The sequence below is a fragment of the Halichoerus grypus genome, chromosome 9 (genome assembly GCF_964656455.1).
Source record: "Halichoerus grypus chromosome 9, mHalGry1.hap1.1, whole genome shotgun sequence".
Taxonomy (NCBI): Eukaryota; Metazoa; Chordata; class Mammalia; order Carnivora; family Phocidae; genus Halichoerus; species Halichoerus grypus.
In genome coordinates, this window is record NC_135720.1 from 89,791,625 (window position 1) to 89,815,479 (window position 23,855).

General features: G+C 34.7%; 1 protein-coding gene across 2 annotated transcripts in view; it reads left to right on the forward strand.

Annotated features, from left to right (window-relative positions):
* The window catches only part of EYS (EGF-like photoreceptor maintenance factor), a 1,566,128-nt gene that overhangs the window by 1,104,593 nt on the left and 437,680 nt on the right, over nucleotides 1-23,855 (forward strand). For both annotated transcript variants that reach the window (XM_078055169.1, XM_078055170.1), the window contains exon 29: nucleotides 16,351-16,580. In XM_078055169.1, the coding sequence (XP_077911295.1) occupies nucleotides 16,351-16,580 (230 nt within the window). The remainder of the gene's footprint in view (nucleotides 1-16,350; nucleotides 16,581-23,855) is intronic.

Genomic DNA, 23,855 nt, shown 5'->3' on the forward strand with positions numbered 1-23,855 from the left:
AAGATAAATAGGGCAAGACTTTGTTAGCTGTTCTCATAAGAAAGCCAATGTATAAAATATAATGCCTATTTATTACTTACAATAGAAAATGTGACTTTCAAACACTTAATATTTATATCTAAGCATATCCTTTCACTTAGCATTAAACCCACCAAAAACTACATTTCTTAGGGTTTCTGCTGTGTGCAATTAAAGGCTGAAAAGAGTAAACAAATACAGATATCTGCCTTACTCCAGTAGAAGAGTGCAAAGAAAATTTCATTAAAATGTTACATTTATCTTAAGCCATGCAAATATTATTAATTAAGCCATTTAAATGATAGATAATTTTGAGGAATATTGATGCTCATGGAAACCTCCATGTTTACCTTATGGATGTCAGTACTTCCTGACATATAGTTAAAAGCATTGACTTACAGAATAAAGTCCAGGCTTCCCAACATGATATGTAATAGTCTTTCTGATCAAGACCCTACACATTTATTCACCTATTTTAAAAACACTGAATGTCATCACTATTCAAGAGACTGGATTATATTGAAGAGGGAAGAAATTTATAAAATCCCTGAGCTTACAATTAGATTCTAGGGAGAGTATACAAATAAATAAGTTATTATTGTATAAGGAGATTAGACTTCTGAGAGATGTACAGGGGGCTAACTTGATGGGATATATGTCTAAAGTGGACTTGAGTGTCAGGCAAAGCTTTCCAAAAGAACCGTATTCTAAGTAAGAATTGAAGTATAAATTGGCCTCAACCAGGGAAAGTAGAACAAAGCACAAGAGAACAAATTGTTTGAAAGCTGAGAGATTCCTCAGGAGGCAGAACCAGTTTGCCAATGGCTTTGAAAGCTGTGGTAATCACATTAAATTTGGTACTGAGAGCAACAGGGAGTCTCTGAATGTACTAAGGGGAGTAATGTGATCAGGTTCACATTTTAACATGATTACCTTCATTGCATTGTGGTGAATAAATTGACAGGATCAAGGCAGAAGGCAAGGAAGTCAAATGGATTGTTTTTGCAATCACCTAGACAAGAAGTATCGATAGTAAAAAGGAGACTTAGTTTAGAGGTACATACTTGAACTGAATAGATCCTGGTAATGGTGTACATGTGTGGCCTGAGGAAAAGGGAGTAAGAAGGATTATGCTCAAGTTTCTAATTTGACTTTGGGCCATATGGGAGAGCCAGGAAAGAGGATGAGGTTTGGGGGACAGAGAAGGTAAGAGCCCAGGTGCCTGTGGGACATGCACAAGGAGTTACAGACTTGCACATACGGCTCTGATCTGAGGCTCTACAGAGAAATTGGGACTTATCAATCTGTAAAATAATCTGTACAAAATCTGGCATTTAAGAATATTCCAACTATAATCCCATCACAGTTTATATTGACTTCCACATCCATTCTCTGTGATTATAAAATTTTCCAACTATATCAATAATGGAAATATTTCACACTTTTCTACATACTGTTTCTTCAGCCTAGGATAACCTTTGCTATTTGGGAATCTCTTCTCTATACTTCAGGATTTAGATCAATTGACTTCTCTGTGACATCTTCTTAAGTTCTTGATATGGTCTTAATTTCTTCCTTCTGTTTATTGTCATAGCACCTTTTTCCATTTCAAACTTGTCCTGACTGACTTTATTTGGCTTTCAGTCTGACCCATTTCAACAAAGCTTTTTGACTAGAAAAGTAGTAACAACTATGATAAATTAGTTCTTTATAATTTTTCTTGTATTGTGCCTCAACATTGGTGCCACATTGTTCTCCTTCAGATGAATCCCCCTTAGCATTCCTCAGATACTTCAATACACTCAGTTAAATGAGATTGTCTGTCTAGATGTCAGATGCAACCCTGGTTTATTATTGGTTATTAACCACTGCTATACAATAATTCTCTAAGGCCCATTTAGTCTTACCTTGAATAGTCCTGGTAGTTCTCTGAAATATGATGTTAAAATTCATAGAGATTATGGAGTTGAGGCACTAAAAAGGTTATTAAACATATCTACCTTTCTTGAGATAAACTGAAAGATTATAAATGTTTTAAGGCATCACGTTTGAATGCATAAGAAGTGATGGTGCATAGACTGTCTCTACTGTCTTGAGGATATTGCTGGTTAAAGCCAATTGCCTAGCTTCTCACAGACAAGCCATTAATAGATGTTCATATCAGACAAGGTTGAATCCAGTGCTTCAGTACCTTTTGATCTACTTAGTTATTTTCTTAGGTCATCTAGTGTATTTTTAAAAAGATTGGTCTATGCAAATGACATTCTTTTCTATTCCAAGGTTTATGTAAAGAAAAAAATAGAACAGCAAACATTTTTAAAATTAATGAAAGATAGAACTATATTTGCATCTTCCTTAGAACTTAGATGGAAAATGATATAGGGTCCTGAGTGCCTGAGCTTGTTCTCTGTAGTACAATAGAATTTTAAGTAATGATTTACATTTGGATTTGAGTTTAATTTTTTGTGTGCCTACTTTAAGATTCCCAACTAATTTATCAGGTTCTTCACATTAGTGAGAAACCAATGACTACCTTTTAATGTAAGCTATCATGTTTTGAAAGTAAAATTATTGTGTCTAATATTTTTCTTTAGCCTTTTTAATTTTGAAATGAACATTTTTTCTATCATTGCTTGAGCTATTTGTGGCTCTTTTGTATTAGGCCTAGTATGTTAAAATAAACCTCTTAAAACATTCCCCTTATGTAATAGCCATTTGTAATAACCATATGGTTTTCTCTTTGGAGAAATGATTAGATCCCCTTGATTGTATTGCCTGCAATTCTGCTAGCTGTCCCCTCGTGAATGAAGATATCAAGGGTTGTGATTTCGTGACCCAACTGAGCAAGAATGTAATAAAATGGATTACTATTTATTTGTAAAAGATGTATTTTACTGAATTCTCATGCAAAGTGGTGATACAAGTTTATGTGCTCATTTCTTCTCCCAAATTGCCAAAGAATTGTTTTTTAAGTAAAAAAAAAAAAAATCAGTTCTGGAAAAAGGAGGTAGGTACTACTAGGAATTTAAGTAAGATATCTTCCCATTAGGTCAAGATTGAGATAATTTGTCCCCAGCATGAAATTTATATCTTCCATATCACCAAATGGTATTGTTCACTCAGTGAGAGTGAAGGCATTTGCTCTAAGTCCTGTCTGTCTCACTTTTTCTCTCTCTCTCTTTGCCTAAACCCTGCCTTGACCTCCTACGTGGCTCCAAAATCTGAGATTCACCTATCCTTTTTTACCTTTCTCCCTGAACTATCTATTTTCTGCTTCACTTCCGGATCTACTGTCCATCTTTTTCCACCCTTCTTGGTACCCTGGGAGGCTGACATCTATGGGCTGCAAGTACCCACATCCCTTTGGCCTCTGACTTTCAGCTGTGTTTGGCCAAAGAGAAGGCAAGACATTGAAGGAGTAGAAAGAGGAAGAGATCACATTATTTATTCTCTATTCTCTGTCAGCTAGATATAAATTTGCGGCGGCTGCATTCCTTTCCCCAGGACCACGGCTCTTATCAGGTGGTCCTTCTTCTATACCCATGTCTTTGTCCACAATGCAGAAAGTACTTGATTTGCTTGCCCATTCAGGTTCAGTGAGTAACAGATTCTGTTCTTGGGACACGTTTCCATCACTTGTTGATTCTCTCAAGCTTTTCCAACTTGAAAATAGTCTCGTCATTAAACTCACTTGTTACTCTTTCTGAGTTTGCATCTGTTTTCTGATAGCCCCTGACTAAAGCACACCTCATATGTGAAATGAATCACAAACTCCTTTTGGAAATCAAATGTGACTTTGTTAAATTAACATTTGTTAAGTAGAGCCATGTTAGATGGTGAGCTGTGGTTCAACAAAAGACCATAATGGAATTGAAATAGAGGAGTTTATTATTCACAGGTAGTGGAGGAAGTACACAGCATGCCTTGAGCCATACAAGAGGTCAAGGCAGAGTTTGGGAAGAGAGAGAGAGAGAGAGAGGACCTAGAGCAAATGCCTTTATTAGGGTCTGTAGGGGGAGTTCTTTGGGGTTCCTGGGCCAAAGCCAGGTTTGTCAGTTCAAACCAAATGGAACAGGATTTTGGTAAGTGCCATGGGGATCTTATCCAAGTGGCACACAGGGGAAGTCATTGGGAGATGGGAGAGACTAGTTATCACAAAGGCAGTTGGGAAATCGTATTAAAAACTTACATTTACTTACATGGCTTCACATTGCCTTTAAATGTAGTCAACAAATCTCTGCATGATGCAGCCCCTGCCTGTCTCCCGACTCACCTGGAGGTGCGCGCACACACACACACACGTGCACACGTGTGCACGCACACACACACACACGCACACACACACTGTAACCTTCTTCATGCCAAACCATTTCCAGTTCCCCTCACATGTTGTCTCTTTCTTTTGAGTCTTTGGACATTCAACATCCTTTGACAGGGTTCTGAGTGTCCTTCCCCACACCACACACTTCTTTGCCCACCCTTCTCTAGCCGGCTTCTTCTGGTCTTTTAAGAATCAGCCATAGGGGCGCCTGGGTGGCTCAGTCGTTAAGCGTCTGCCTTCGGCTCAGGTCATGATCCCAGGGTTCTGGGATCAAGCCCCATGTCGGGCTCCCTGCTCAGCAGGAAGCCTGCTTCTCCCTCTCCCTCTGCCCCTGCTTGTGTTCCCTCTCTCGATATCTCTCTCTCTGTCAAATAAATAAATAAAATATTAAAAAAAAAAAAAGACTCAGCCATAAACCTCTTGAAGAAGCTTTTCTGATAGTTTTTGCTCTACTCTTGTACCATAGCATCTGTCTACAACTGTCATCAGTATATCCCTTCTAGTCCCCTGCCAGGAATGTGAGAATTTTGAAAAGTTTTAGTTCAAGGTTCAAACTATATGGGTTCAAATCCATTTCCACCATATATTTGCCTTATGACAATAAGTTTATACTTCTGTTTTCTCACCTGTAAATTTAGGAAAATAAAAATAGTCATGTTTTTGTATTAATATATAAATTAAATTATGTTAGCACATTTGAAACATTTAGAGCAGTGCTAGGTTTACAGTTAGCACTCAATGCATTATGCAGTCTTGCAATTGCCTAATTTTTTTTTTTCTCAACCCCACAAGATGGAAAGCTTATAAATAGGAGAGCCTAGGTGCTTCTGCTCAGCATATTGTCTTGATTAGTGAGTTTCTGGTGCATAGAGAGAACTCCATAAGTCCTTCTATTTTTAATTTTTTTATTTTAATTTTTACTTTTTTGAGAGATAGAGCATGAGCAGGGGAGGAGGGGCAGAGGGAGAAGAGAGAGAGAATCTTTTTTTTTTTTTTTTTTTTTTTTTTTTAAAGATTTTATTTATTTATTTGACAGAGAGAGACACAGCGAGAGAGGGAACACCAGCAGGGGGAGTGAGAGAGGGAGAAGCAGGCTTCCCGCGGAGCAGGGAGCCCGATGCGGGGCTCGATCCCAGGACCCTGGGATCATGACCTGAGCCGAAGGCAGACGCTTAACGACTGAGCCACCCAGGCGCCCCGGAGAGAGAGAATCTTAAGCAGGCTCCACACACCTGCGCAGAGCCTGACGCAGGGCTTAAACTCATGACCCTGAGATCAAGACCTGAACCCAAATCAAGAGTCAGATGCTTAACCAGCTGAGCCACCCAGGTGCCCCTCCATAAGTCCTTTTAGGTTGAATAAATAAATGAATGAGTGATATGCAATGAATTCTGATTGATTGATATGTCTTCTCTCTTGAACCATCTTTGTTTTTCAAATCCTGGCTGGTAATGTCTAGATAGATCTAGATTCCTTGAAGGAGTTATTTCTATGAAATACTCTGGGGCTCATATGAACATGAGAAAGTTCCTCTCTCCTTGTAAGACCGGAAAACAGATTTGCCTTTGTTTTTGCCAGTGCACAAGTTCTTATGGCTGGAGTTAAGTATGTGATTTTAATCATGACACCTTGATAGTTAACTTGTCTGTCTCTGATTTGGATGCACTTTCCAGGTAATAAGTAATCATACATTTTTAATCCTGGCTGATATTTTAGAATATTCTTCTTTCCTGTAAGATTTATGCTAATTTGGAAGTATTCCAGAGTAGTATTTCTCCATAAATGACATGTAATTATTATAATAAATGTTTCCATTTGACATAAAACACTTACTAAAAATGCTCCATGTTTGTATATTTCTTATTCTCCACAGTGGAAAGATACTCAAACTTCAATGATTTCTAAATGTAAATGTAGCCAAAAATTTCAAAAATACTGTTTTTATAAGTATGTCATTTTAAATTTGATTTGCTCTCAAAAATCTAAATAGTGTAAGGATTAAATTGTGAATTTGTAGTTTTCTCTAAGAATGCATAATATAGAGTTCAAGTTCTGTAAGGATCCTTTAGATTTTATATTTTAAAATGATTGTTTCTTTTTATGCCACACCTCGGAATATATCTATGGATTAGAAAATTTGTAAAGCTGAAAAATACATCTTTAGCAATTTCTATATATCAGAATTATTGAAGTACTAATTACCTAAGTAAATAAATAAATAAAGTTGCTTTAAGGTTTTAAGTCCTAAAAAGAGAAAATCATAGAATAACAAGTGTTCAATGGTACAAATATACAAAATAATATTAAGCATTTTCTAAAAATTGCAAGCTGTACACCCATATCTATGTCTACTCCCATCTAGAATATATGGAAAACTACAAAAACGTAAAGATACACACACACACACACCACATTCACATGCTACATTTATATATATTAGTGTTGAAAAAAGTGTTCTTTTAATAGGCATGCATTTTGAGAAGTTCCTGGAAGATTAAAGAAAAAAATGATGACTTCCATTTTGGGTAATATAGCACCTGAAAAAAACATTCCAACTACAAGACAGACATAAAATATAGGCTAACATAGAGAAAAAGTTTTAAATAATTAAAATGCCAAAATAATGAGAAAAACCCCTGATGATGAACTTTTTAAAGGTATCCAGAGAAGAAAGACAAGTTTCCTATATTAGAAGGATAATTGCATGTAGCAAATTAATTTTCAATAGGAATAAAGAAGAGGGAAAATGGAAAACATACAAAATGCTTGGAAAGACCAGGAAATCTTATTTGAAAAGACATAAAATAGAGTAATATCTGTCATATATAATTATCTCCTATAAATTGAAATAAAAACAAATAACCCAATTGAAAAGGTGAGAAAAGTATATATTCTAGAGATTTAAAATAGATAAAATGTAAATGACAAATGATATATTTAAAAATCACAATTCAAATCAGAAACAACAGTGAGGTTATAATTTTTATAATGCTTATTCATAAGATACATAACCAACTAAATGAATATGATATTTAATTTTGGTGAGGGATTAGGGAAATTAGTAACCAAAAACAATCTGGGGAGCTTACTTTTGTACAGGCTTTTATGGACTGTATATTAAAATACAAATTTGGCATACTTACTTCACCCAACAAGTTTTACTTCTAGGTATTTATTCTTCAGATATATTCATAGATGTGCACAAGATATTTATACAATGAATTTGCTGTCATATGTATAATTTGAAAAATTATATTAAAAAATATGAATAAATTTATATCAATATGTCAATGATTAAATACTTTGTGATACATTTACACTAAGAACTTCTCATTAAAATTTCTGAGCCTTATTTATATTTAATGATGATAAAATATCCCCAAGATATTTTGTGAGGGGAAAAGCATAGAAATTCTTTTTTATTTTAGTTTTATTAAATAACAATATTTATAGCATGATTTCCATGGCAGAGCCTGGCTGGATTCACCAAACTAATTTTCCTACCTTCCTGGCATATAGCTAGAGTACTTCCCACCCTTTTTGGCCATATGACTAAGTTTTGGCCAGTGGAATGGAATGGAATAAGATTTTCCATGCTCCATCTTTTCCCCCTCTCTTACCTGGTTAGTTATTTAGATATTTGCATATGACATACAAGGCAACCTTAGAAACCACATCGTGAGAATGGTGAAGACTATGTCTCCTGAGACTCTGAATGTCAATGAATGACTACAGGAAACAATTTTTCCTTCCACCTATGCTGATTGAACTTTATATGAACAAGAAGTAAGCTTCTATGTTGCTAAGCTACTGAGATTTCAAAGTGTATTACAGGAGCTAGCATTATCCTTTCTAATTCAATTTCACTTGTTCAAAAACTGATAAAAAAAAGAAAATTAAATTATATGTCCATATAATCTAGGTATATATTTGTACAAAATGGAAAGTAGAGTGATTGCCTCTTGTGAATGGAGTGGTATTGGGTTGGAGGAGGATATGAATAAGTCCTCTCACTTTGTGTACTTCTATAGCATTAGAGTTATTTGTATTATTTCTTTAGTTAGATATACATATACTATTGATACAATTAATGTGTCTAGGGGAAGCCCAAAAGAAATTTAGAGACAGTAACTTTGGAACTTAAAGGAAGTTCTTTTGTTCTTACAGAAAGAAAGGGATATTTTAAGGTAAAAGTGCACTTTAGGGAAACCTAGCTTATGAAAGGCATGAAGCATGAAATATTGAAAAAATTACACTAAGATGTGGTTAGAACATATATTGGACATATATTAAGGCAGTGAAGGCAGATAAAATGGGAAAATAAGATAGAACCAAATCACAGAAGAAGGTATATTTTCAGTTGGAATAATTTTTGGCATGGGAGTAATATACGAACAACAATGGTGGGAAGGATGGATTAAAGAAAAACAGGAACTAAAGTCAGAGATGCTGAAAAGAAAATATGAACATAGTAGAACTGACAGAACACAGAAAAGATATTTTACTAGTTTTTAAAAAGGGTGGGAGGTTTAGAATTTCAGATATGGAAAGGAAGAAAAGGAAAGAAATCCAGGGTTTCTGATAGTTCCTGATTTGGCATATTGGCATAAAGCATTAATTTAATTCCCATCCAGCATTGGGCTCTAGAGTCAAGATCAGGACAGCTTGCATGTTCTCTGTGATCAGGAACAACCCCCAGTAGGGCTGAAATGGGAAAGGAGAATCACAATCTATCAATGAGAGTATAGCTCTTCAAAATTACCCACCCTGTATACTGAGAAACAGTGGCTTGTAATGCCCTGGAGTAGAAGTCTTTTCTAACACACAGCAATGTTGTGAACATCCATTATGTGAGAATGCTATGATCTAAAGAACCTTATCTATGAATATGTAATAGTTAAAAAATACAAAATTGTGAGAATGAGAAATGTATTCCTTTAGTGAGAAAAATTTGGACAATGTGAAAACATGATCTTTTAAAATCCCCCTATTATGTTAATAGTGAATTAATTTACTTGTGTTTTAAAATGTTAAATATTATTGCATTTGTTATTAGGATAGTATTCTTATTTTATTGAATAATGTTATACTAAAAAAAGAAGAGTAAACCTTGAGATTAATGTTTTCAGATTGATTCTTCCATGTATAATTTGTTGTTTTGATATTTAATTTTTATCTTGAATGGTAAAAGAGAATTTTACATGTACTAACAGTAATTTTATATATTTCTTCTTTTGATATAATTATGTTAAATACATTTTAAATAGCAAACATTTTTCTGTGTTTTGCTCTCAGGAAGAATTAACTATGATTAATTATTTTTGAAATTATTAGATCAAACTAAAGACAACATGAATTTTATTTTTTTAAAGATTTTATTTATTTGACAGAGAGAGAGATAGCAAGAGCAGGAACACAAGCAGGGGGAGTGGGAGAGGGAGAAGCAGTCTTCCCGCCGAGCAGGAATCCCGATGCGGGGCTCGATCCCAGGATCCTGGGATCATGACCTGAGCCAAAGGCAGACACTTAACGACTGAGCCACCCAGGTGCCCCGACGATATGAATTTTAGAGCTAGTAGACAATGCTGACAATTTAAATAAATTTTTTTATTTTTTAAGAGGGAGTGAGAGGGTGGGGAAGAGAGGGAATCTTAAGCAGACGCTACGCCCAGTTGCAGAGCCCAACATGGGACTCGATCTCACAATCCTGAGATCATGACCTGAGCCAAAATCAAGAGTCAGATGTTTAGCCAACTGAGCCACTCAGATGCCTCTTAAATTAAGATCTGAAGCCATTTTTCAAATATTTAAAGCTCTGTTTGATATGATGATGTTCTCATGATTTTGAGAGTTAAAGGAGAAATTAAATTCTTCTCTGGGTTTATTCCTGTTAGCCACCACCACTAAAACATGACTAGGTGCTGTCAGTTACCCTGCATGGGAACTGAAGGCCTGACCACTGAGAAACTCCACAGAAATAGTACAATTTTGTGTCTTTACATAGCAGGCAGTCTTTTGAACATGTGAAGTTTTAATAAAATCTACAAATGAGGAATATATTTTAAGCATGTAAATAATCACACAACCCTAATAACTATAAAAGAAAGGATTAATCATTTTTGTGTTAAATACAACTTTCTTTGTGGCATAATATGCTAAAATAAATTCAAAACATAAAATTGTGAGGGGCTCCTGGGTGGCTCAGTCATTAAGCATCTGCCTTCGGCTCAGGTCATGATCCCGGGGTCCTGGGATCGAGCCCCACATTGGTCTCCTGCTCCGCGGGAAGCCTGCTTCTCCCTCTCCCACTCCCCCTGCTTGTGTTCCCTCTCTCGCTGTGCCTCTCTCTGTCAAATAAATAAATAAAATCTTTAAAAAAAAAATTGTGAAAAATACTTGCTACATATATAACAAAAAGCCAGTTTCTTCAATATACAAAGAACTTAAATATCCAGAAAAACATCTATACAACTAATAAAATGTCAAAGGACATGAACAGATAGTTCACACTTGCAAAGATAAATGGAAAATAACACTGTGAAAAGAGTTTGTAACAAATCATGACAAACTGAGTGGCTTAAAACAATACATTTTCTTACAGTTGCGGAGGTCGGAAATTTTGGTATGAGTATCACTGGGCTAAAATCAAGGTATTGGTAGGACTGCATTTTTTCTGGAGGCTCAAGCAAAGAATTCAGCTTTTAGAGGCTCTCCACCCCTTGGCTAGTGACCCTCTTTCATCTTTAAAACCAACAATAGTCAGTTGAGTCTTTTTCACATCGCATTCTTTTGACACTGACTCTTCTTCTAAGCCACCAACTTACACTTTTAAGGACAACTTGTGATTACATTGGGCCCACGTGGATGTATCTAGGATATCTAGGATAATATCTCTGTTAAAACGAGCCAATTAGAGGCACCTAGGTGGTGCAGTTGGTTAAGCACTGACTCTTTGTTTCAGCTCCAGTCGTGATTTCAGGGTCATGAGATATCATGCCCTGTGTGGGCCACACTTAGCGCAGAATCTGCTTGAGACTCTGCCTCCCTCCCTCTGCCCCTCCCCGCCTCTCTTTCTCTCTCAAATAAATAAATAAATAAATAAATCTTTAAAAATAAAAATAAAACAGCCGATTAGCAAACTAATTCCATCTTCAACCTTATAACATACACATTCATACGTTAGTGATTAGAATGTGGATATATTTAAGGGGACCGTCATTCTGCTTACCATACTTATGAATAAAGAAATGTAAATTGAGGAACTCCTGGGTGGCTCAGTTGGTTAAGTGTCTGCTTTCAGCTCAGGTCATGATCCCAGGATCCTGGGATCAAGTCCCACATCATCAGGCTCCTTGCTCAGTGGGGAGCCTGCTTCTCCCTCTCCCTCTGCCACTCCCCCTGCTCATGCTCTTTCTCTCTCTTTCTCTCTGACAAATAAATAAAATCTTAAAAAAAAAAAAAAAGTAAATTGAAATAACCGTAAGTTGATAGTTTTTATGTAACTGTTAAAGATGTTAAAGATTTAAAATTCAATAATAAAACTATTGGCATAAATGTGTTGTAAGTTGCCATTACATGAACTATAGCAATATTTTAAGGGAAATTTGTCAAAATCCACAAAAAATTTAAATATATAGAACAATTGTAGGAATGTATGATGCAACAAGGATGTGGAGAAATTGGAACTCTAATATTTTACTAGCAGGATTGTAAAATGGTACAGCCTCTTTGGAAAATAGCTTAGCTGTTGCTTAGAATTTAAACATAAAATATATGACTCAGCAATTCTGTTCCTAGGTATATATCCAAGAAAATTGAAAACATACATCCAGACAAAAGCTTGAACGTGAATGTTCATAGCTGCATTATTCAAATAGACCAAAATTAAAAACTGCTCAAATGTCTATCAAGTAACAAACAGGATGTGGTATATCCATATCAGTGATAAAAAGCAATAAAGTTTTGTTATATACAAAAGCATGAGTGTACCCTGAAAACATTATGGTAAGTGGAAAAGCCAGTCACGAAAGATCACATATTATGATTCCATTTATATAAAGTGTCCAAAACAGGCAAATGTATAGATACAAAATGTAGGCTGAGGGTAGGTGGTGGGGAGTGACTGTTAATAGATATAGTTTCTTTTAGGGAAGAGAAAATATAAAATTAGATTATGGTGATGGTTGCACCACTCTGGATCTACTAAAATTTATTGGATCTTGCACATTAAATGGGTATATCTCAATATAGCTATGAAAAGGAATGTATGACTCAGATAATAGGGAAAAACTTGAAACAGCTTAAATATATTAATTCCAAACTGGTAGGATCAATGATGTATAACCAAACAATACAACACTTTGCAACTTTTAAAAGGAAAATGAAGAACTGTACCTACTGATAGGGCAGCCTGCTAAGAGTTATTTTTAGGTGAAAAAGTAAAGAGTCAATTAGTATATTCTAGTAGGTGAAAAGATAAGTAGATAAAAGATAAGTAGAATGGAGTATGTACAAACTCAAGATTCCTCCAGCTGAGTTTCTTTCCTTTAATACTTCATCCTAATTTAAAAGTTATGTTTTTCTGCTTAAAAAGCAGGGCTTCCAGGGTTCACCTTTTTGAGTGAGTCCATTATTTCTAAGAAGTGGAAACCAGACAAATGTCTGCTGAGCAGTGATAAAGTCAGCTGACAAGCAAAATCCCTCAGGCTACAGCAATGTGAACTACTTGTTGACTGCCATGCAAATGATTCTGTAGAACTTTCTGGAAACGGGAGAATGGCAGGAATGAGACAACAGGTAGTGTGTCCTCCTTTCTTGTTCTACCTAGAGCTCCCACAACATGATTTGCAATCACTGTCATATCAAGGTGCCTTTCTCTAAGGGTCACGCTTGATTTTGAGTAAAATTAACATATCATTCAATCATTAATTCATTCAGAAAAAGGTCATTAGAGGTGACTACTTGTTATAGCAGTGACTGGTTCATCACAAAGATACCCGAAAGACAGTCAAGCAGATTCTTTACACTTACTATTTTAGATAGTAAACTAGTATTTAAATAAGAAAGGCAATGAAGTTTTACAGTATTGTTAATTTAAAAAACAATTTTGAAAACACTGAATCTTGATTTATTTCTAAGGTCTCATGCATTCATAATTTTTAGAATGAAAATAATTACAACTTTAATGCTCCTTTTTTTACATTGCTAATTATATCAATATGACCATCATCTAATTGGGTTTAATAAATGTCCATGTTTACTTGATATTTTTAACCTTTTATGTAAAAATAAGTTAAAATGTTATCCAAAGAATTTTTTGTTTCTTTTTAAATATATAAAAAATTGAATAACAGTTATTTTAATTCTAAAATAGGTAAATAATGGGGCATCTGGGTGGCTCAGTTGGTTAAGCATCTGCCTTTGGCTCAGGTCATGATCCCGGGGTCCTGGGATGGAGTCCCGCATCGGGCTCCCTGCTCAGTGGGGAGTCTGCTTCTCCTTCTGCCCCTCCCTGCTGCTTGTGTGCTCACTCTCCCTCTCTCTCTCTCTCAAATAAGTAAATAACCTTTAAAAAAAAGTCATTAAAATAGGTGAGTCATGACATAATTTATAATTTAAGAAAAGAAAAATACTGGAAGTCAAGGACTATTAATAGTAATATATCAGATACAAAATTTGATCTTAATAACAGAATATATCATATTGATGCTGTTTTCAAAATTTGATGTATGACCCTGATGTTTTAATTGATGGATCAATTAATAGTAATCATTTCTGTATAATCAGTTAGCAGCTGAAAGGTCCAACATACTGACTTTTTCAGGTGAGACATAGGCTCCCTTAGCAGCTACTGTGGGAGAAAGAAGTAGTGACATTTAATTCAGTCTAATTTATTCCTGAAAGAGATGATTGACTGCAGTTCATGAAGTCCATAGCAAGAGACAGACAAAATGATGAAATCATTAAGAAACAATAAAACTAAAAATTAAATTAGAATATAGAATACCAAGTAAAAAATCCCATGAATTTTAATTAGCAGCACTTGATGGAAGTTACTTTAAAGGGACAAACTTATATTATGAGTTCAAATGGAAAGAACTATGTTAATCTAATAGAATGAAATCCGAGAAAATTGATTATAAGATTGCATCAAAAATGTTAGAATTTATATTATTTATAAAACTAAAGAGCTGTGTAATGGAGTTCTGAAATTGACCCCAAAGATAAAATTATTTTCACTTGCTATTATTCTTGTTAGTACTGTGGTCCATTGCATATGTACAAAAATTATTCAAATTAATTTATAAAATGTTTCTTGGAGAGCCTACTTGGGGATAAGCATTGTTGTCGGGGATAAAATGAAGTAAAGAGCAGAGATGATCCATCCATCCATTCTTCATGGAGACTGCATTCAAGGAGAGAGAAGACAGTCAGCTTAATCATAAATATAACCATATGGCTACAACCTGTGTTAAACGCCATAAATAAGAATTTGAGGTTGCAAAAGGATTGTAAAACAAAAGAACTGACCTGCACATTAATATTACTTTGGTAAAATGTTTTCATAAATGGTCTCCCTTTCTTCAGCTTCTTTTTATCCCAGTGAGTTGACATGGGTGTATACAGGAGATGCAGAATAACTAAGTCTCTAAATATCAGTCAGAGGTTATCGTCGAACTGACCTCTTCTGCCAAGGCTTTTTCTTTATGACAATGTACAAATTAAACATTTACTCAGATAGTTAAGTTGTCAATTATTTGTATCATAGCAAGATTTTTTTACATTAAAAGGATAATTCTCTTGATGATTGTGTTAAATGAAAATTCCAAAAGCACTGCTTCCAAACAGTATGTAATACTCAGGAGTACTCTGAAGACATTAATTCAACAAATATTTATAGAATGTTTACTATGAATAAGGAATTCTCCCAAAATGAGGAATTTGTTTCTGGAGGAAAGATAGAAAACAATGACCAGTGTTCAGCCTGGCTGAAGTAGATCTATGTAAAATAAAAAATATATTCCAAGCCAGTGGAAATATTCTAGCAGTGGTACAATAACATATGGAATTTTAGAGATAAAAGAAATATTAATTTCTTGTCAGTGAACCAGGAGCAACAAAGAAGGCTACATGGAGGAAATAATATAGATCTTGACTTGGCACTTTAGGTGAAATTTAGATAAGAAGAAAGGAGCAAAAATGCAAAGAAAATAGTTCAAACTACCAAAATTCAGTAAGTTCAGAGTTTTTAAGGAATACTAATTTAATTGGGTAGGAGAGAAGTTAAGGTACTTATTAGGGATCACAATAAAATAGGCTGGAAAGCAAAGAAGAAATTCATTATCAAGAGGCTTTGAATGTAAAAGCAAGGAACTTCATCTTAATTCAAAGGGATTTTTTGTTGTTGTTGTATCATTATTAGACAAGAAAAAAAATTAAGCTGGTAGTAAAATTTGTGAAAATAGGGAATTACTTGCAGGCATTCATAAGGTACCTCTTGGGTAACTTGTAGAAATGAATGCAAGTCATTTTGAAGAATACATATTTCTAGTAATCAACCTAGAAATAATTCAGTTTCAAGCAGTTTTACCATTAAAATGTAACATGGCCTAATTTCTTGATCTTCAGTTCATGAGGGTTAAAATAGCCAAAGTAGAACTATGTGTAGCCAAAATCAAATTATTTTACATAAGAGAACTGACTCTTAGGCTTTTTGGGGTTGATACATCCAGGTTTTTTTACTACTTAGAAGAAATTAACTAAGCTTCTCAAAACTATATAGATTGACTACAGCTCTGTGATCCACCTAGGGTCACATTCTGTCACTCAGGCATTTTCAACATTTATAAATCCCACAGCTGGAAAACAAACATGACTATTCTCTTTATCCTCAGTTAAACCATGCATGCTATTGTTTTTATTTCGTCTTATTTTAAATCAGTTTCTGTTATTTCTGTTTAAGTTCATGTACTTTTACTTACATTGTGTTTTCTGATCTTTTTATAACCTAGATCCCAGGATTCTAATCTGTCTACAGTGTCCTCTGTTGCTCCTTCTGGTGTAACAGAAGGGGTTGGCTCCCTATGGACTTCCCTCAGCTCCCTTCTTGTAGCGCCATCCATGTGCCAGGAGGATGTGTGTCACAATGGAGGCACTTGCCATCCTGTCTTCCTCTCCAGTGGTATGTTCTCATTCCGCTGTGACTGTCCACTACATTTTACTGGCCGTTTCTGTGAACAAGGTAATCAATCTTCATTAATTTTTAAAAATTTCTCCAGAGGGTACAAGGGAATTGCAACCTTATTGTACACATTGACAGATACTAGCACAAACAAGAAACATCTGTATAATTTTATTTAAAAATGAATTCTAATAGAACACTTTTGGTTCAGTATTGTAGAAGCAAACCTAAGATTTTTTTTCTCCATTAGGATTGTTATTCAGATTATATTTTTAATTGTCACACAAAATAAGAGTTAAAGTTGAAAGGTAGTGTTATTTATATGGTTTCTTCTAAAATTATGGTGTAGTCCATCCTTTGTCACCATAGAAACAATTAAGTTCTACTTTATACTATTTTTATTGCTTAGTTGTTAATCAAATCATTATTTTTTATATTTTATAAACAGATACCCATATTTAAATTATTTTGGTAAGAAGAGTACATTATTTTTTGATGTTTAGGAATATTGTTTTAGTATTAATGGAGCTATTTATGAATCAAAAGAAAATTTCCCTATTGTCAACATCTAATGGCCTCCTACGAGTCTCAGTTAATTAAAGCAGTGTTGGGCAATTAGAGCCAGAAACGCCCTGGGCAGATTACAAAGGCATTGGGTCATGATGCATGTCCCTACACTAAGAGCTGAAAAGTGACATTGTTTTCTATATAAAATTAATCACTGGTTCTAAATTAGGTAAGTGAGGATGTGGATTACTATTGGATAATGATCCAGGTGGCAAAGAATTGCATTATTTATCCATGATTGTGTTAAATATTTCCTTTTTTAAATAGCAAAATGTAGGACCTCTGGAAGCAAACTCATAGGAACACATAATACATTATTCAGCTCTTCTTGCCAAATGACCTTGTATGAGTGCTGTGTGTTAATCTTCAGCCAAATAAGCAAGTAAATATAGTAAAAGGCATGGAAATGTAAACTTCGTCTATTTTAATGCTCATTATATAAATATTATGTGTCCTTAAAGTCTATTTTTTAACTGTAAAATGCTTTTGAGGACACATCACTATTGATTTTTTAGTGAATGTTTCCTAAGTCTGCAAAATATGAGACTTGACTTCCGCTACAGTGTGAGATCATTTATATTACATTCTGTAAGTAGAGTTCTAGGGACATAATTTGGATTGTAAAGCTGTTTTAGATCCACACTTAGCCATTTAAAACTCTGAAAGGGCTTTTTCCTTTTTTAATTTCATGTTAGGTAGAGTTTTAGAAAAATACCTTTCTTACCTTTCTTGAACTATACTTTGATTTTTAATGTTTTTTTTTTTAAATCCAAATTTACTAATGATAGTGAAATTGATGTTACAAAATGAGGAGTCCTTAGTTATTGGTTATATCTCCTGGTCAGTCACACATGTTAGACTACAAATGACCCTCCAGCCATAATCCTTACCTCTCCCACTGAATCCCCAGTTCTCCCTCCTTTAACTCCTTACTGAGTAGCTTTAACAATGATGCACAGACCTATACTTTCCTCCAGAAAGAGAGAAATCCAGGTTTATTTGGAGTTAAACCCAAGGCTTGACTGAAGTTTAGTTGTATTTAGTGTTTTCGGTGGCAGAATGTAGGAGACTGACCTCAGGAAAAGAATTGGGAATATCTATTCTATATTTGTTGTTGAGGATATTTTATTTTTTTTCAGCATTATTAATCACTTTCTACCTTCTACATTTTTTCCTGTTGAATTTACAGTATTTTAAAGACTAATAATTGGATGACATGCATTATAAAAATTAGGTAATCCACTATAGAATATTTATTTCTAAGTGCAAAATAATCAGAAGCTGTGACTAATTATTACCAATTAGAGATTTTTTTTAAGAAACTTTAAGTCGGTAATATCTGAGGTTTGTGATACTCTAAACAAAATTCATTCAATAGAACTGTTTTTAGATTATCCATTATTATAATATTATCTGTGATTTTGTTGTTCTTGCCTCCTTTTTTGGGAAATATTTCAGTGTAATTTTTAGAATGTGGTGTACTATGCTCCAACTGTAAAAATTATATTTATTTTTAATCATTTATCCCTGTGAATTAAGTACCTTTCTTCTTTCAGTCATAAAGAAAGCCAAGCGCAGGTTTGTGTTTTCAATCTAATGCTCTAAATATAATTCATACGGGTATGCATCTTACAATCCAGATTGACAGATGATAACTGGCACCTAAGACCCATGGTTCAGGAATCTAGTACCATGATGAGACTTTTTATAGCATTATCTAGATTGGCCAGATGCCACAATTCCTAAGTGTAGATTTCAATAAACAGTATTGTGTGCCAGTTTCAGTGTTTCACCTACCTGGTAAAAATCTTGATTTGGATAAACAGTCTCCAAATCAATCAATTAATCCATCTCTATCTATCTATCCATCATCTATCTATCTATCTATTCTCAGTATTAAAATGCCTAGAATTTAAAGGTAATTGCTATGAGAATAATTTCTTAAATGAGTCCTTTATTGAGTACATTCAACATCTAAAATATATGAAATTCAGCTTCAGGAATGAAATTTACATAATATCACTGTGAAGAGTTCTGATTTACCAGACACTGCACTGAGTGCTTCGTGCATCTAATTTCCCTTAACCCTCAGAATAACCCAGCTGAAGTGGGCACTGCAAATTACCCCCATTTACAAATGAGAAATCTAAGGCCTAGACTCTATTAAATTACTTGCTGAAGGTCACACAACTTGTATGTGGTAGAGGTAGAATTGGAAGCAATCTTGGCTGACTCCAGACTTCACATTTAACCACCATGCTCTATTGCTACACTAGTTAGAAAATCATATTTAACATGATGGCATGGCATGGAATTTCTGAATTTTCTCACTCTTTAATCTGTGTAAGAAGCATTTTTATTTCAGGAAGAAAAGAGCATTTTCTTTAAAAAATGAAATTTTGAAAGTCAGAAAACCAAAGATGTTAATGTTGATCTAAATTTTTACTGGAGAGTATTATTATTGTGATCAACCTAACATTAAACTGAAAAGTACATTAGGTGACCTGAAAAGAATCATATATCTATTTCCATAATGATTTCAGTAAAACTGAAATATAGAAAGTAGATGAACAAGATTTGAATTTCAGAAAAATCTAGATATCAATGATGAAGGAATACGATTCTCTGAAAAAAACATATAATTGCACAGGCATCTATATGTAAAGATATGTTGGAAGTTGATTTTTCTTCACAACCTTGCTTTTTTACTTCCAGTTAATATCCTTAACTTGTGAGAGAATACTAAAGTATTTTATCATAACAACTTTGATTTTTCATAGTGAAATGGAGGTGTAAATTAGGTATAGACCTTAATTAAAATTGAGACCTTACTGAATCTAGACCTTACTAGATTCAGTAACACAGAGAAGGTTTTTAGGGCTATGAGACTCAGTAACAGGTCACCCACACACATATTTCCTTTCTACTTGACAGTACGTAATGAGCTCTATTTTATCAAATCATCCCTATCCAATCACCTAATAACATTGACTTTTATAGAATCAGTTTGATTTAATGAGTTTTTTTTTCTCAACACATGCTATCTTAATTCATATTAGTTAAACCTTGTTGCCTACTTTTATCATAATGATCCTGCATCTCACCAGGGGAAACATAGAGCATATATTCTTGCTTTGTTTTAGATGGCTGCATGCAGGCAGATGGCTGTCTCCTACTGTAAAGTTCAGAGTGACAGATTTAGAATATCAGTACCTTGTGCTGGGGGAAAGCGTATGCCTCTGACTATTAATTATAGGATTAACATTTTTAAACAGCCCAATACTTTTTACTGTTCTATAAAACAGTTTTATAAATAGTGCAATAAAGGAGTATTTAAATGCCATACATTAAAACCAAGAAATCTTTTGTTTTATTTGATATCCTGTCTGTGTATATCGCATATATGTTTAAAGGTCAACTGTACTGAGTAAATTGCAAACCTAGAAATAAAAACGAGAGGTTTTAGTAGGTGTTTTGTCTTGTTATAAAAGAAAAAAAAAAAAGACTGCCTTAACACCTGCCTTTGCTTTTACCATAACAAGAATATATTTTAAAGGCAAACTAGAGAAGTTTGAATTTATTTATTAACTTTAGATCAGGTGACTGAATGTCAGACATCCCAGAGCCAAGAAGGCAGAAAAACAGAGCATTAATCAGCGTCTTATAACATGATTTATCTCCTTTGCAAAGAACTGATGGTCTATATCATCAGCAAAGGGCGAAGAAATGGGTATTGGCCTTTTCAAACATAATACTGAAAATTTTCAGGTCTGAAAATTTATTTTTTTAAGTCCTAGAGCAGTGCTGCATATTTATTAGTAAACGGCAACTGCTGAAATAGTGAGATGTTAAGTTGAAAATGAATGGAGATTGAAGTCAAGGACGGGGGCTGAAAGGAGACAAGATTACCTATCATCAAAGACAAAGGGTTTCAGTTTTGAAAGCAGGATTGGGCTGAGGGGCTCCAGTCTTCTCCACTCTTTTCCACTATCAGTTGCTGCACACTTTTCAGCAAGGAGCTCTGTGTTCAGTTGGTGGAAGAAGATGGCTCCCTCCTCATCCTGGTGCTTGTAACTATGTAAAAAGCTGTTGTCCATCAATCTCTCTACTTATGCTGGTAATAATCCAGAAATTTTCATATAGGATGAGGAGGGAATACATATACCCCTCTGTCTATCAAAAAAGGATGACATTTATTTTATTTGTCTCCTTTATTGCCTTAATTAACATTCGTATATTGCACTGTAATTCAACACATTTAATTAAATAAACATTAACACCTAACATGTATAACACATGGAGTTAGTCATTGGAGGTGGTATGAAATGAAGAAAACATTTTTGTCATTAAGTTTTCAGGTAGTTGTTCTCATGGGGTGTGGAGAAAGGGCTGCAAAGCAAAGGAAGACAAGCATAACAAAGGTCAGCTGGTATTTCCCACCTCCTTTAAAGCTACATAGTCTCAGCTCAACATCACCTCCTCCCCAACAATGTATTACTTAGGACCTATATTATTTTTCTATTGCTTCCATAATTGATTATCACACCACTTAGTTACTTCAACAGTACAAGTTTATTATCTTAAAGTTCCGTATATCAGAAGTCTGACATAATTCCTAGTGGGTTAAAATCAAGATGTTGGCAGGGCTGTGTTCCTTTCTGGAGGTTCTAGGGGAGACACCTTACCTTTTCCAGCTTCTAGAGGGCTTCTTCATTCCTCAGTTCATGGCCCCCTTCATTCATCTTCAAAGCAAACAGTGGTGGGTCTAGACGTTTTCATACCATGTGACCCCATCTATGTGTCCACTTCCCTTTTCTACATTTAGTGACCCTTATTACACAGAGCCCATTCAGATAATCCAGGATAATCCCTGTAGTTTAACATCAGCTGATTAGCAATTTTAATTCCAACTGCAACCTTAATGCCCTTTTGCCTTATAAAGTAAAATGTGCATAGATCCTAGAGATTAGGGTGTGGACCTCTTTAGGGAGCCATTATTCTGCCTACCTTAGGACCTGTAGTCATTCCTCAGGGAATTTATGTGATCATATAATAGAAAAAGGAAGCTTATTAGATGGATATCTGATGCTCACAGAATTGAGCAAAGCAAGTGGAACCAACTTGGAAAATACACTCAGAAGGATACTCTGGAGGACCAGGAAACAGGAAGCATAATGAGGCTCATCCAAGAATAGCCTGGAGCACCACCACCACCACTGAAGAAGGGCTTTTATACTATCACCGTGTTCTGAGTTATTTGCTTAAGTTTCAGAGTCCCAAGAAATATTTTGAAATTTTCTGATTGGCAAAACCTCAGCCATATGCTAACCCACTGCCTGAGAAGGACAGAAAGGAGATAGGTAAGAGGAGTCATTTTTTACCTTAGGCTTCTAATGTAAGAACTGGATCATAAAATCTACTAAGATCCCAAACAATGGGCCTCTTCTTCATTTCCACACAAAAATAGAATCATTCACACAAGGCTTTTATAGCACACATGTACACACACACACACACACACACACACACACCCCTTAATATTAAACATTAATCTTTTCCTTAAAAATTCTTCAGGTATTTCTCCTCTCTATTCTCATCACTTCTCTAATTTCTGTTTTCTCCTTGCATTCCTGGTATTTTTATTTATTTATATTGTAGAATAATTTAGCAAAATTTTTGTTGCCATTCTTCCTGCAAACACAATATAAACCTCTTATCAAAATATTTTCACGAAGATTGTTCCTTTCTAACATCCAATTTAGGTAATCAGGAAAAATATTCCATGAACAAAGTGGTATCTGAAATGGTACTTAGAAGGATGAGTTGGAGGAATTAGAATGAGCAGATTCATGAAGAAGAGAGTTGTCTAGTTTCACGTGAAAGTGCAGGGTGCATGTGAGATCAGCTGAGAAATAAAGCTGGAAATTCAGGTGAGACCGAGAACCCCAAATGACAGATTAAAAATATTGATTTCTTAATTTATTAGTTGGGGTGCCTAGGTGGCTCAGTCAGTTAAGCATCCAACTCTTGATTTCGGCTGAGGTCATGATCTCAAGGTTGTGAGATTGAGCCCCATGTCTCCACACTGGGCATGGAGCCTGCTTAAGATTCTCTCTCTCCCTCTCTCTCTGCCCCCCCTAAAAAATATATATATAAATTCATTAGCAATGACTTTCATTGGGAAAAAGATATAGTGATCAGAAATTGCTTCAGGATGATGAATATGGGAGTAGAATTTAGAAAAGATATGGTGAGGAGGAAAAAAAAGGCAGACAAATGGAGACATAATTTTAACAGGCTAGAAAAATTGGATGAAAACTCTTTTAATCCTAGTGTTTCCTAATAATTTGGAAATATAACAGATGTTTATAATTTGAAAGTATAATAGATCTTTATATAGTAAACTACTATAAAGTAGTTTAGATTTTTTTATCAAAAATTACAATCCTAAGGACTATTTTTGTAGTGTATTATTTTATGTAAAAGAAAAACTGTAGTATAAAATGTGATTGTAAAAGACAGGACACACCAAAAGTCCCTTTTTCTCTCCTTTCTTTTGCCATCTTCTGTCCCACCTAGCCACTGAAAAGCTGAATCATATGCAGTAAAACTTTATCAGGGCACAAACATTATGGATAATAAAGCAAATGATGTGGGCTTATTCTACAAGAGGTTAGTGACCAGCTAGCTAAACACTTATATATGTATGTGCACACTGGGAAGTAGGAAGTATCTTATCTTTCTCATTTCAATCCTGAATTCAAGTTC